The following is a 14,945-nucleotide window of genomic DNA, read 5'->3' on the forward strand; positions in this document are numbered from 1 at the left end:
TTTTAGAAAGTAACAATGTCAGTCATCATTTTATGTTGATCATTGCTATTAAAGATGACATAGTTATTGTATGGTGAAAAACTCGCACAATGATAAGCAAAGTTGCATATTGACCAACACTTTATGTTCGATGTTACTTAGTTCAGTGTGATTCATTAAATATGCCACACTCTAATATCATCAACCATCCAAAGAAAAGAAGTAAATATAGATCAACATAATACTGTCTGAAACAGATTTTCCACATCTATTTAAATTGCGAATGTCAATAACTTACTTCTCCAAGATATCGAATGAAAGATCTTCCATAACCATGAGTGTACCAATCAGTCTACAATGTAGAATAATGACAATTTCTTCAATTATTTACTTATTTTCTAAAAATATAATCAATAAAGAATAATAAATGAAAAACTTTAAATTACTTCACGATATACCAATGTTACTTGTCATTTCTTATTTTATAATCATATCTTAGGGATTAGAACATACTATAATACTTTAATAAACTAAAGCAAAAAAGAAATATATTTCATCTTAAATAAGAGAGTAAATACTTCTAATAGTGGTCTTCACAGAACTGGCAACATCTGTAGCCAAATACGTGATGCAGAGTACAGAATACCTGTTTATTCCCATAAATAAATAAATTAAATCCCAGAGGATAAACCAACATACAATTCTCCAACAACTCCAAGTCTATTTACAATATCAAACCAGGCACTTTCCCTATGTGTAGTTGCATAATTACACAATTGAGGTGCGATGAAATAGGTATAGAAATAGTCCAATTAAATAACAATGGACTATTTTCAGTTGTTAACATACATTTTTTTTTTACACTAAGCAAATATTTGTTGGATCACTGTTTCTGCATTTCCGTTATACTGGGCAAGTAGATGAATTGCGTCTCCTCGCGGCAGAGCAAGAAATTCCTGAAACAGTAACAGCATGTGTTAATAACTGTTTGAAACTGTATCACAAGTTCGCCTGATCTATCATGGATTTAAATCGTGGGTGAGGCCGTGCGTTGCATATGAAGGCGAGAACTCACCATCACTTTCAGTATTGCATTTTCATCACATCCAATATCGCTAGATGAGATCTGATTAGAACTACTACCATCTTCCTGCATCCTCGTGTTACTGGAGGATATTGTAGCTGGAGAGGAGCCTTGAGTGCACGTATCAATAGTCGACTTAGAAGCAGAATCTCCTAACAAAGGACCACCGTTTTCTTTAAGCGAATTGATCCACAAGAGCCCCTCAAATTGGTCTTTACACATTTGAAGCTTGAACCATTCATTGTGAGTGTGGAGGCTGGCCCTTATGATCTTCATAAGCTGGGGTTCTTCGATCCCAAACCTCTTGCCAATCGCAACCTTCACTCGAGGTGATTAAGTGTAAGTTTCACAAATAAGACAAGGCAACATAAGCCAAGGCATAAAGATATTTTCATACTAAAACAACAATTGTCCAATAATGCTCGATTACCTGATACAATCTGGGTGTAGTTCGAGAATAATAAAGAAGAATGAGATAGGAAAAACTATTATCTTGATGATTTCGTTTTATCGGTCCAGGGTTCTTTTTCCAACGGAGGGGAATGCTCAACCAAGAAACCAATCCAAATAGGTCATACAAATCTAACAAATAAGTACGCATCTTCCAGATCGTGATTCAATACAAAAGGCATGGACAGTATAGCGATGGCCAAGAAGAAAGGTGCAACAAGATATAACCACGAGTTGTACAGAAAATGGATGTAAAAAAACAAGAAACACACACGAGGGAATCCCATACTAAAAGCACACAATACCTGAAGGGAAGTTGCGAGAGCATCTAAGGGCAAATGTTTGCCGCTAGGTTCTTCACTTGACCGGAGCAAAGTGAACAAAGTTTCTTTCAGGGGCTTAAGCAAGGCTGAATAATTAGCAGCCAAAGGGCCCAAATGAGATGAGGCAACCTTCAATGCAGCGGAATGATCACCCGCTCGGACAAGCTTAAGGAATTCAATCTGCAACCAAGCACAGGCATGTAAACACCTCCCACTACATCTGATGTACCAAGTACCCAAAAACTGCACACAGGCACAAACCTGCTTCAGTTGGAAAAGAAGTGTTGGGTTCTGAGGGAAAAATTCTGGATCGAGAGCATTTATTTCTTCAACAACCTCTGCAGCCATTCCCTCACTAGCTAAATCCTTCATACCCAAAATAATCTCGTACTTGTCAGCCATGCTGCTTACATTTTTTATAATGGACTTTTCGAGATCCTGCACAATAACAGCAGTGACAAGAAGTTCCGACATAGTAATTTTTAATAGAAGCAGAAACCTAATCATGAGATCTTACCAGGTTAGTGCAACCTGGTAAGGCAGTAGCACCACCAACACCATATTTGCAGCAGCTTCCAGTGAAAGCTTCAGAAGCAACTTCAAAAGTTTCATCTCTCCCCCTCCATCTTTTACGTTTGCCCCTATCCACAGTTCCAGTGCTTCTGTTTCTTTGAAAAGCTCTGTTGTCTTCCAGCTGGCGTACTCTAGTGGTACTACAATCTTCACTAAGACTGTTTGGTTCACAGGGATATCGCACATCCATATCAGAATATTGTGAGCTCACTGGATCATTTTTAGTATGAGAACCTTCCATTTGAGCACTGCTCACCGACTTACTGTCGGTAATAATGGAACATTCAGATAAACTGCTGCCAGCTTCCCATTTATCCGCAGTTTCCATTTCAGTTGCAACATGCAATCCTGTTGTTGACAATGAAATTATTAAAACAGTTGCTAAAAGAATATTCAATATATTACTTCCAACTTCAAAGAAACTTACTTTCACCCAGGTTTGTTGGATCAGGGTCCACGATACCCCTATAAATGCAATATTCGTGAACAAGTTCATCAAGCACCGAGATGTCTACTTTCATCCGGCATAATTCATTCTGTGATAAACAACAAAATGTACATAAGCCTCAAATGCAATATTACAACAATAAAGAGTTATGAACTCAAAGCAAGAAAAATACTTCATTTCACATTGAGCATCCACTTTACATCGAGCAATTTAAAAACTGGAAAGATGTAAGATAACCTGGTAACCCACTGTGAGAGATACTATAAGCGAAGCACTTCTTTTGGGCACGAGATTTAAGGAATTGACATTTAAATAGTTAACGTAGAGAGAGTAAAGTATGAGAGTGGGAAAAGTAGAGAAATAAAGATGGAATAAAGTAGGTGGAGAATAAAGTAAGAGGGGATTTTTTGCTAAAAAGGGAAATGACTCACTTATAGTGGGACATCCCAAAAAGAAATATGCCTCGCTTATCTTGGGACGGAGGGAGTATCTCATATTCACTTACTAAGTGGAGGGATTTAGAAAAATAATTTAACATGTAATTTTTCATTTAAAACCAGGCGTTAAGACTTCACCATAAACTACTTCCGTGAATCGGGATAAAAAGGGTTGCACAACAAAATGGAAAAGCCACTTTTACTTGCAGATTTGCAATCATGAACTTCTAAAATTATCATTTGACAGCAATGAACTTCAGAAGTTCTCCATTTCATCTAATATCAGGCCCTTGACGCTGACAGGGGGGTCTGGGGAGGGGGGAGTTGGGGGGAAGATAGAGGCCTTCAATTATTTCCTCACTTCATTAATACTGACGCACACAAGAAGGAACACCCAAACACAGTGGTAAATCACATGGTTAAAAATCCTGTTCAAAAGTAACTGATAGCATCCATTTTATTTGTCACCACCATCAACTTGAGATAGTACTTTTTAATGTAAAGACTAAGGACGTATATCACAATATGTTTTATGCACAACAGGGTTTTCCCACAAAGAAAGTAGCTTTTCTTTTACTCAGACCTCAGGCCCTAAGCTAACCAAGCACTTTATAATAAAATAATCCATTAAACAGTACGTGGCTTAAATGACACTGACCTGAAATGCCTTGTATAGATCACCCTTGGCAAACCTCATGCTATCAATGGCACCCTGTCTGGTTAGCTCTACTGCATGAGCAAGGGCTTGAATGTCCACCTGGTGGGTAAACCAAATATAAGTAAATCCAAAACAATGTGGTACTTTGATTTTGGATTACTAAACCAAACTATCTCAGTGCAACAATACCTCATCAAATGGAGGCGCCTCAAACAAACTTTCTTGTGGAGTGGCAGGGGGGTCACGCTCCTCAAGGAGCAGCCTCTCTGTAAGATTGGCTACGGGTGATGAAACTCCTTGATGAAGGCAAAATCCTTTGTGTATACTGCATATCACCAAACATTCAACAAAGTGAAATTAATCTCAAAATAAGATGAGCAAGTACGAATTTGTGCAGTACACAACCAATTACAATATGTGTAATTAAGTCAAACTCCCTACATTACTATATAAACAAAAGACTAAAGGGCATACCTTATCAAATACCTCAATGTCATGGTAAATATAGGATCATATGCTTGTAAATGAGCCCGTAATATAGAAGATAAAAGCCCTGCAATCTCAAACCTTCTTCTCTCAGACCACTGAAACAATTACAAAAATCACATAAGCATTTATACAGAATATATTAATGTAATATATTTGCTCAATAAATAATACAGATAACTCTTATCGTTGGAATTTACTCAGGTTTAAAATCATGATCCAAACATCACTGGCTTTCCAAACAGCAACATCAGATGCTTGTGACAAAAGTGATTGTTTAACAAGCACGTGATATGACCTACACATGCTAACTAAGTACGATATGACCTACATATTACAACGTTTATCATCCAAATTCAATTTGGAGGCAATACATGAACATTGTTTGGATGCTTTTGCAGATATCATGTATTCAATTTCAAGCATCTAAGATGTATAATATGTAGGAACTTTGAACATATACAATATTATTGAGTTTAATACGCAATGAGGAACTTTACATTCAAAATTATTATTTAGATAAAAAAAGGTTTAAAGCTCATAAAACATATTGGATCATTCAAATTAGAATCTGTTTTGGACTTGAAACCACAATGAAAGTATATCAACTAGATATGCCAGGGTCAGGGTGTAGCAAGGACTAATTCTCTAACACTGAGCAGACAGAAACTAGTTTATAACTTATCAAAGTGCTGCTTAGGTAATGAATAATACTACTAATCAGAAAGTGAACTTCAAATGATGGATTTTTCTCAAGAGAATTGTTTATAAATTTTCTTATCAATTGCCTGACTTTCATCCAGCTACTTGTCTTTAGCTATAAGATCATCATAACAGAAATGAAATATGCAACCGAAAAGCAATATAAACACTCCCTCCGTCCCAAGGTAGTTGAGTCGTTTATTTTTTGCACTCATTTTGAAAAAATGATACTCCTCCGTTCCACAAGAATATGCATTCTTTCCTTTTTAGTCCGTCCGACAAGAATATGCACTTTCTAATTTTGGAAACTCTTCTCTCTCTAATGAGGTGGGACCCATTCCCCACTAACAATACTTTAATTACTCTTTCTCTCTACCTCTCTCTTACTTTACCAATTTTGCATTAAAATTCATGCCAAATCCAAAGGGCATATTCTTTTGGGACAGAGAGAGTAATAAATAGTTAAAGTGGAATAAGAGTAATGTAAGAGAGAGAATAATGTAGAGAAGAATCTTTTCTATATTATAATATTATCTCTCTTACTTTACTCTCTTTCCACTTTAACTATATATTATCATTTTTTCAAAACAGGTGCAAAAAAGAAACGACTCAACTACCTTGGGACGTAGGGAGTATTACTTTATTCAAGAAATTTTCCTAACTTCAGACCAATGATAACAAGGGAGCAGAAAACTCTATACTGCAATTATAACAAGGCTAGGCCACCTGAACAGCATTCTGCAATACTGTCTACATTTTCTTTTCTTTTTCATGGCTGAAAAAGTACTCCTAATCATTCTCCACACTTTTTAGAAGCCTAGTACACCAAGCATACATCTAAGTACATGTAGTATTCTTCCGTGTAATCCATTTTTTCACATTTTACACTGATTATCTTACTGATTAAATAAAATATGCAATCCAACGTAAGAGACATGCCACAAGCTCATAATATCTCATACAATTACACACCTTTTAATTCAAAAAAAAAAGAAAGTATGTCCCAAAATAAGATTGCTCTGGCTTCAGCCAATCAATAAAAACAAGTTTTAGAGCAACACTGTCTCGGTCATTAAATTTGAATCAAAATTCTAATGGGAGCCTAGCCCACCTTGCCCGCCTAGGCAGCTTGCCACATTTTAAGGCCGACTGGGCCATATTTGCTGAGGCTGAGGCTGCCTGGCCACATTCTGGAACACTGATTATGCAGAGTACTTGAAGATTTATACATAAAAACTCTTTAAATCAATCTGTCCTCCAACAACTATGAACATAAACTAAATAAATAGCATGTTCTGTCACATGAGAGGATGCAGTATTATCATAACGAAATATTTCAGGTTACCTCATTTGCCACAGGAGACATCTGATCATCTTTGTCATAAATAAAGGCGAGAAGAGCATGTTTAAATTCCTCATATGCTTCCTTCAATTAGAAACAAAATTGAATCAGCAACCGACTAACTCCTCACTACTCAACTTATTAGTATTCACTAGCACGGATAACCAAAGGTACCGGATAGGCATCCAATGCACACGGCGCGAGAGATTTCCGCGCACAGTCGATCGCAGAATCACGGTCACCGGAAGTTCCCTTCCTCAACAGCTCAATGAATTTCTAATTCCAAAATTTAAAAAAAAAAACCGAATTACAAAACGTAACAGCAAGCAAAAAGTCCGAAGTGAAGCGAAAGTGAGAGCGAGCGCGTGCCTGTTTCTGCATACGGAAGAGGAGGCGGTGATCGTCGAGCACGGTGGGGGCGTAGCTCCGGAGGAGGTCGATAGCGGAGTCGATGTCGCCGGACTCGACGGAGCGCCTGATCTGGAAAATCAGGAGGCGCCAGCGGTAGGAGGAGGAGGAGGACGAGATAGAAGACGGCGAGGGCGGCGGCGGCGGCGAGTCGTCGATCAATCGCTCCGATTTAGCGAAGTCGATGACGAGAGCATCGAGCGCTTCCCAATTTACAGGCGTGGAATCCATCGCATCTAGTAGAATTGAATTGAGTGTGTGTGCGGTATCATTGCCCTCTCTCTCTTTCTCTGGTGTGTGTGACTATTGAGAAAGGCGTGATCTTTATGTTGAATATAGATAGATAGAAATGAAATCTGCAAATAGGTTTTGGGATTTGGATTTGGGGGAAATTGGAAATTGGCTTCAGTGAGGCGGCGCCGACCGATGGATAAATTTGGCGATTGTTGTGCCACGTCGGCATTCAATAAAATGAATTAACCCACTCACAAATTACTACTTACGGAGTATTACATTTCGTCCTTTTTATTGTTAGTTTTCTTAGTGATAAATTACAAAATAGGACATTATAGGTATTTTATTTTGGGATAAATTTATAATGATTCATGAATTTATTACATTACATATTTACCTTTACATGACCATTTAGCCAAATATTAAGTTTCCAAACTGAATATGAACAAATTTAGGAAAAGATTAATTATATATTTATCATTGGAATGGTGTAAGCATTTTTCACTTTAAGTATAAACGGCCTTTGTTTTTATTAATTCATTATTCGATAATCTCATTTCTTATTGTTATATTTTATAAAACAAAACAAATATGTAATACACTAATAAAAAAAATTAACTATTTTATTATCAAATAATTATTATTTTTCACTTTAAGTATAAACGGCCTTTGTTTTTATTAATTCATTATTCGATAATCTCATTTCTTATTGTTATATTTTATAAAACAAAAACAAATATGTAATACAATAATAAAAAAATTAACTATTTTATTATCAAATAATTATTATGAGTATGAATTGTAAAAATACTACATGCATATATATATTTTTCTAAGTGCTATCCCAAGTGATTAATTATAATCATTAAATCAATTTACTTATATATTATATATATCTATTCAATCGTTTGAAACCAAACTAAACAGAGTGTATGTAATATTTTAAAGGGATATTGGCGACTAATATTGTGGAACTTTCAAAAAGTTAGGTTTTTTCCACGAATTTTAAAATTGGCAAATAATATCACGAATTTTATCCCGAGTTAGTTATTTTCCACCAATGAAAAAATTCCGGCAATTAATATATCATGATAATGATTTTTCTCGTGATTTCTCGACAACTAGTTTTTCTTGAAACACACCCTCCAAATTTGTTATTCAAACTATTAATATAGCCGGAATTTTTTCACTGATGGAAAATAACAAACCCAAAGGAAAAATTCATGATATTATTTGCCAATATCAAAGTTAATGAGAAAAATCCAACTTTTGAAAGTTCCATCGTATAAGGGGCCAATATTCCTATTTTAAAATGTGTTAAAATGAATAGTTATGCATGTCTAATTATTTTATTTTTAAATAAAATTTCAGATTGTAAATTATAAAAACGTATACATGTATGTATAGTATCACCTAATTAATCGATGATCATTAAGTCAATTTCATTGTATAAACTACATCTTCACATAATCATGAAACAAAACTAAACATGAAATAAAAATAGAGAAAAATAAATTAAATTGATAATAATCATTCGTGTCCAATTATTTTATTTTTAAGTAAATCTTAAGATTGTAAATTATAAAAATTACTATATATATGTATATTTAATTTCTCTGTAGGTATCACTCAACTAATTGATGATCATATTCGATTTCATCGTATACTCTACATCTTCTTCTTCACACGAAAACCATGAAACGAACTTAAATATGATATACTCCATTATAATGAAAAAAAACTAATTAAATTTATAATAGTAATCCGGATCCAATTATTTTATTTTTAAATAAATCTTAAAGTTGTAAATTATAAAAAAAATAACTACTTGTATATATACTTAATTTTCCATTGCTAGTATTCCCTCCGTCAGCCATTAGGAGTCTCGGTCACTTTTGCGCATTTGCTTTGTAAAAGTGATAATAAATAGTTAAAGTGAAGAAATGGTAAAGTAAGAGAGATAATAACCTAGATAAGACTCTTCTCAACATTATTCTCTCTCTTACTTTACCGTTTCTCCACTTTAACTATTTATTATCATTTTTACAAAGCGAGTGCGTAAAAGTGACCGGGACTCCTAATCACAGACGGAGGGAGTATCATCCAACCAATAGATGATTATTAAGTCGATTTCTTCGTATACTTTACATCTTTACGCAAAAATAATGAAACGAAATTAGATTTATATAGAGTAGTACTTAATTTCTCAGTGCCAATTCAATTGAGTAGATTGATGATCCAATCAATTGATTATCATTAAATCTATTTCATTTCATACCCATGCCAAAAACATGAAAAAAAATTTTAGATATGATAATATAATAGATAAAAACAAATTAAATTCATAATATTCATGCACGTGTAATTATTTTATTGTTAATTAGTAATTTTTAAGATTGTAAATTATAAAAACAATTACTCCTTCCGTCCCGACTAAGATGACACATTGCTTAGTCGGCACAAGATTTTAGGAGTTATTGGTTAAGGTATTTAATTGGAAAGAGAGAATGTGGGTGTATGTATTAAAGTAGAGAGATAAAAAAGATATTTTAATAGGAGTGAGAAAAAGTGGTTGAGTGTATTAATTGGAGAGAGAAAGTTACCAAAAAAAGAAATGTGTCATCTTAGTTGGAACAAATTAAAAAGGAAAACGTGTCATCTTAAGTGGGACGGGGGAAGTACAGGTGTATAGTACTATTAAGGGTGCTTAAACGGTTCTCCGGTTCTCGGGTAACCGGAATCGGAACCGAAACCGGCCGGTTAATTAAGGAACGGTACAGGTTCCTACTTTTTAAATAAAACCGGTCCGGTTCCGTACCGGGAACCGGATTATAATTCAATTATTTTTAATAATTTAATATACTAATAATCTAATTCATTGAATTAATTTTGAATTAAAGTAAAATAATTTGAAACATTTAGTGATTTTTAAATTTAAACATTGTTAGATTTGCGAGCTCTATTTTCTGATGTATTTAAAATGTTTAAACCGTGATACTTTGAATCTACAATTATTTCCCTAATCCATTTTTTATAAACTAACTGCAATGAATATGACATCATAAGTTTGTTTTAAATTTTCAAAAGAACTTATACAAATACAAATTCATTTCATATGATAGAAATTTAACTTTATAACAAATTTATGTAACAATTCATTTAACATACGATTTTAACCTATTTGTGAATAATTTATTAACTGTTTCATTATAAACCAAAAAGTCACAACAAGATCAATTAGTATCAGAAATTCCAATGAATATTTGTTTAGCCAGAAAAGGGAAAATGAAATTCTCACTTTTAAAAATTTTTGCTAAAGTTTAGAACTCTTATTTTTGTATTAAAAAATTGCTAACATAAACTAATCCGACCTACTATACATCACCCTTATCCATATATGAAATTATTGTGTTGTTGGTTTGTATTTGTTGTGTATTTATTTAAATTTTTAGGTATTATTTGTTATATTTCTAGATGTTAGATTGTTATTTATTAAGTATTAAACTATTTAAAATTATAAATTAATTCGAATTAAAATAACACATCGGTTCCGGTTCGAAACCGGAATCGACCGGTTCTTAACCGCCTGGTTCCAAACCGGAACCGATCGGTTCCGGTTCGGTTCTAGGATTTATGAATATTTAAAACCGGTTAACCGGTCAACCGGTCCTATTAAAACCGAAACCGGCCGAATAAGCAGGCCTATGTACTATCACTTAAATAATTTATGATTATTAAGTCAATTTCCATGTTTACTATACATCTTCACGCATAAATCTAAAAATAAATTAGATATGATGTATAATAAAATAAATTAAATTAAAATTAAAATTTTAATTCACATCCAATTATTTTATTTTAAATCATTATTAATTATAAATTAAATGACTATATAGATATATACTTACCTTCTTAAAATTAGATCAATTAACTGATTTCCTAGTATACTATACATTTCCATGTAAAAATCTTGAAACGAAATTATATATGATGTATAATATTAAAAAATAAATTAATTGATAATAGTTATTCTTGTTCAAATATTTTATTATTAAATAATTTTTATGAATATAAATTATAAAAACGACTACATGTATATATATTTAATTTTTCAATGTTATCAACCAACTAACTATTGATCATTACGTTGATTTTCTTGTATACTCTACAACTTTACACAAAATTCCTAAAAAGAAATTAGCTATGACATACAATAGTTATTTGAGTCCAATTTTGTCACGACCGCACCTTGCTAAGGATAGCATTGCTCGGTAAATCATGACCAGGGGAAGGAATTAAGAAGAGGGGATAGAAAGGGGACGAAAGAATTTACAATAAGACATGCAAGTACTTCTTCATAAGATAAAAGAGGTTCACAAGACAACGAAAGATCATGAGGATTTAAAAGAGTGTTTAACATAGGTCACTCGTTACTAATCATTGTTCCTATGACCCATTAGTACAAAATACTACAACATAAGCACAGCGGAAGGAGTTGTAACCATATGGTCATGTGTATGAAGACACATGCCACGAAAATCCTACAAAAGAGATGAGACGACCACCAACTCCACTCAGCCACCAGTTCATCACTTGCTCAACCTGCACATTTAGAAATACATGCAGGGCTGAGTACGGGGTACTCAGTGAACACATTGCCGAAAGATACACATATAAGAAAAAGTTATTATCATGCCATCACAGTAACACGCGGGGGTTTTTCTTAAAGGCCCGAGCTTACTAAGTTCATTTTCATAAAGTTCGCTTGATCAAGCTAAGTTCATTCCATCAATCCGCCATATCTGATAGTTCATTGTGTGTCGGGAAGGTGGCCACCTTCCACGATCACATTGACCGGCCAACCCTTACGATGACTCACGGTCCATTCCTTTGTGTACACTAACTCGAATAGGATCTTGGTCCTATTGGAGCCGAATTCGTTTCATTCATTCATTCATTTGGCATCGCCAAGCAGATAGGCATCATAAAACAAATAATTTATGGCACGATAACATTTGAAAAAAAAGTAAGTGCGATTTTATCAAACAAAAATCATTTCATATATTTGATAATTTTATCCACACTTAATGTGTTGGATATAAAGCCCACCTCAAAGCTTCCAAGTAAAACTCTACAAAAGCTCGACCTTGGGTAATCAAACTCCGCGAACACGCCCTTCTTGAAAGAGTATAATGATTTAAATTAGTTTTTATGAACATACATAAGGTGCATGACATGAAATGATCCTACATGGAGTATGCGTCCTACGTTCGGGGTTCGATCAATATAACTTCATTCCACTTAAAAAGTGGATCTCTATTTCATAAGAGACCTTAAAATTTATTACTTGGGAGATGGTTCATTTAGCTTCTACATTCTTAACTTCAAGAAATTAATTAAGTAAGGAGGGTAAGATATTAATTAATCATAAGATTAATTATTTAAAAGCTTCAAACATTTCAAGAAATATTAATCCAAAATTAAGAGATAAGGTTCATTTTATTACTTATGCTTCAAAGCCCAAAATTCTCATTTCCTCTAAATTCTCGGCCCATAATAGAATAAATAAGAGACCATCTTGCTAAATTAATTACTTGGCCCAAAGGGGAGGCCCAAAAACTTGAATCAAATAAACCCTAAAACTCAAGATCAGATTTTGAACAAAAGGGGCGCCTCTTTCCTCCCCCCCTTCCCTTACGTTCTCACTCTCTCTCCCTACTGTCCAGCCGCCCACGGCGTCGCCGGCGAGCGACGCCGGCCGCCGCCTCGTCCCTCCATCTCTCTGCCTCAACACCTCTCGACTCTCTTTCTCTCTCTCGGTCTCTCTCTCTCCCTCGGCCACGAACCACCACCTCGCCGCCGGGCCGCTGCTGCCGTCGCTGGTGGGCCGCTGCCGCCGTCGCCGCTGGGTACACGGCGGTCTCATCGCCGTCGACCGAGAGAGGTAGGAATTCCCCCATTTCTCCTTCTTTCTCTTCTTCTTTATTTTCTTAAATTGAAGGCTTAGGACTAACAATTAAGTCTTGAAATGTGAAGATTTGGATAGATCGTGAAAAGGTGGTCAAAAGAGATTAATTTCGTCACGAATCGCCGGACAGCCGCCGGAATGCTGCCGGAAAGTCGCCGGACTACTGTCGCCGCTGCCGGGTAGAATCTCCGGAATCCGGCAGCTTCTTCACTCACGAGGTAAGCTTTCCAAGATCGCTATTATTGTACGATGTGGTTGTCTAAGAACTTGGACATTTCCTTAAATGATTTCATGTCTTGGCTTTCATTAGTTGATGCAAAAATCTATTCTAAAAAGATCATATGCATGATTGCTATGGAGAACCATTAAGGGGAAAAGCATACAAAAATAATATGGTGTTAATATGTAAATTTCCTAATGTTCATGCTTGGATGATTATGAAAATGGCTATGTAGCAAGAATAGTTATTAGTAGAATTACCTTGAGAAAAGGAAGAGAAGAATGATAGTGAGTAGGAAAATGGACTCCTCTTCTTCAAACACTTATATGCATCCTCATTTTGATAGAATTTTGTTTAGAGAATTTTTATGGTTGAACAAAAGGATCAAGAGGGGAGATGGAGTGGTATTTATAGAGAAAATGGGTGCATGGGAATGCTTGGTCATAAACTTGATTCAAGGAGGAAATGTATTGTCCAAAGGGTAGGGACTTTTTGCCAAATGAGGCAAGTTGTCTTGTCAAACATCTCTTTTTCCTAAAATGGCAAGAATATTATGTCTCGTCACTTAAAAAGACGTGAGCCGTCAATTGGAAAACGTGAGCCGCCGTTTGATTTGCGTGTTTGATGTGATTTGATTTCGTCGATCGTCTCGTCTTGATTTAACACGCTTCTTATCCATTCGTGTAGGTATCGGGATTCAAGGCGTGACTATTGAGCAAGATCCGAAGGGCATGGAGAGTATTTTATTTTTAATTAATCTTTACTTAAACGTTGAACTCGTGTACGGACTTTTATTTGAAACTCGGTCTTCACAAACGGACTTTTATTAGAGCAAACATTTATATTGAATATTACTATTTTTGTTCACTACTCAAAATATACTTCACAACGATTAATCATAACAAGAAGTAATAAAAAAAAAATTTAGTCGCGAAACTTATATATATATATATATATATAGGGGTGCACTAGGGTGCCACCATAGATAGGATAACATCATACCATCAATATAGTCCGTTAGATCTCATCTATGGACGCCTAGGATTAAGTTTCGTGAAAAAACACGGGTTTGCAGTCTACTGTATTAGATATTGCATTCGTGGTAAACTGCAACATTGTTGTAGTAAGACTGCAATATTCAATGAACAACACTGCAATCTGGTAACGTAAAATTAAAAATTTCCTATTTTACCCCTCCGTATTTTTACACGTGGCAGCATGACAAGCACACGATTTTTAGATCCAATGGCCTAAAATGGTGATATGGTGTTACAATAAAGAGGGTTGTCATCTTAGTACATCCCTATATATATATATATATATATATAGATTGTTGTTCTAAGCCTTAGGGTAAAAAGTCGGGGTGTTACATTCCTTCCCCTTTACAAAAAATTTCGTCCCGAAATTTGTAAGGGTCTATTCAAACAGTTTCGGGTATTTTTCTTTGATCTCGTCTTCCAGCTCCCATGTAGCTTCTTCGTATCCATGATGCTTCCACAAGACCTTCACCGAAGTGATAGATTTTGTCCTTAGTTGTTGCACCTTCCGGTCTAAGATTGCTTCTGGCTTCTCCTCGTAACTCAAGTCCGGGTTTAACATCATCTCTTCATGGTGGATCACATGTTTCGGGTCG

The 14,945-nt window shown here is 34.9% G+C and overlaps 1 protein-coding gene and 1 long non-coding RNA gene across 3 annotated transcripts; one reads left to right on the forward strand and one right to left on the reverse strand.

The window, feature by feature from the left end:
• Positions 1–615: 615 nt before the first annotated feature.
• On the reverse strand, positions 616–7,257 carry LOC125194376. Of its 2 annotated transcripts, none has more exons than XM_048092559.1 (12): positions 6,852–7,257; positions 6,657–6,758; positions 6,486–6,566; positions 4,439–4,536; positions 4,142–4,277; positions 3,953–4,051; positions 2,837–2,945; positions 2,354–2,757; positions 2,098–2,274; positions 1,819–2,016; positions 1,055–1,381; positions 616–935 (listed from the first exon to the last, which is right to left on the reverse strand). In XM_048092559.1, exons 1-12 carry the CDS (start codon positions 7,119–7,121, stop codon positions 843–845), a joined length of 2,094 nt encoding a protein of 697 aa, XP_047948516.1. In that variant the 5' UTR covers positions 7,122–7,257; the 3' UTR covers positions 616–842. The 2 variants fall into 2 exon arrangements, with proteins under 2 accessions (XP_047948516.1, XP_047948515.1); XM_048092558.1 differs by having other exon boundaries at positions 4,427–4,536.
• Positions 7,258–12,965: 5,708 nt separating this feature from the next.
• On the forward strand, positions 12,966–14,140 carry LOC125191847. Its single transcript, XR_007171264.1, has 3 exons — positions 12,966–13,068; positions 13,161–13,310; positions 14,000–14,140. It is a non-coding gene; the product is annotated as an uncharacterized LOC125191847 (long non-coding RNA).
• Positions 14,141–14,945: the final 805 nt, after the last annotated feature.

The sequence above is a fragment of the Salvia hispanica genome, chromosome 6 (assembly GCF_023119035.1).
Source record: "Salvia hispanica cultivar TCC Black 2014 chromosome 6, UniMelb_Shisp_WGS_1.0, whole genome shotgun sequence".
Taxonomy (NCBI): Eukaryota; Viridiplantae; Streptophyta; class Magnoliopsida; order Lamiales; family Lamiaceae; genus Salvia; species Salvia hispanica.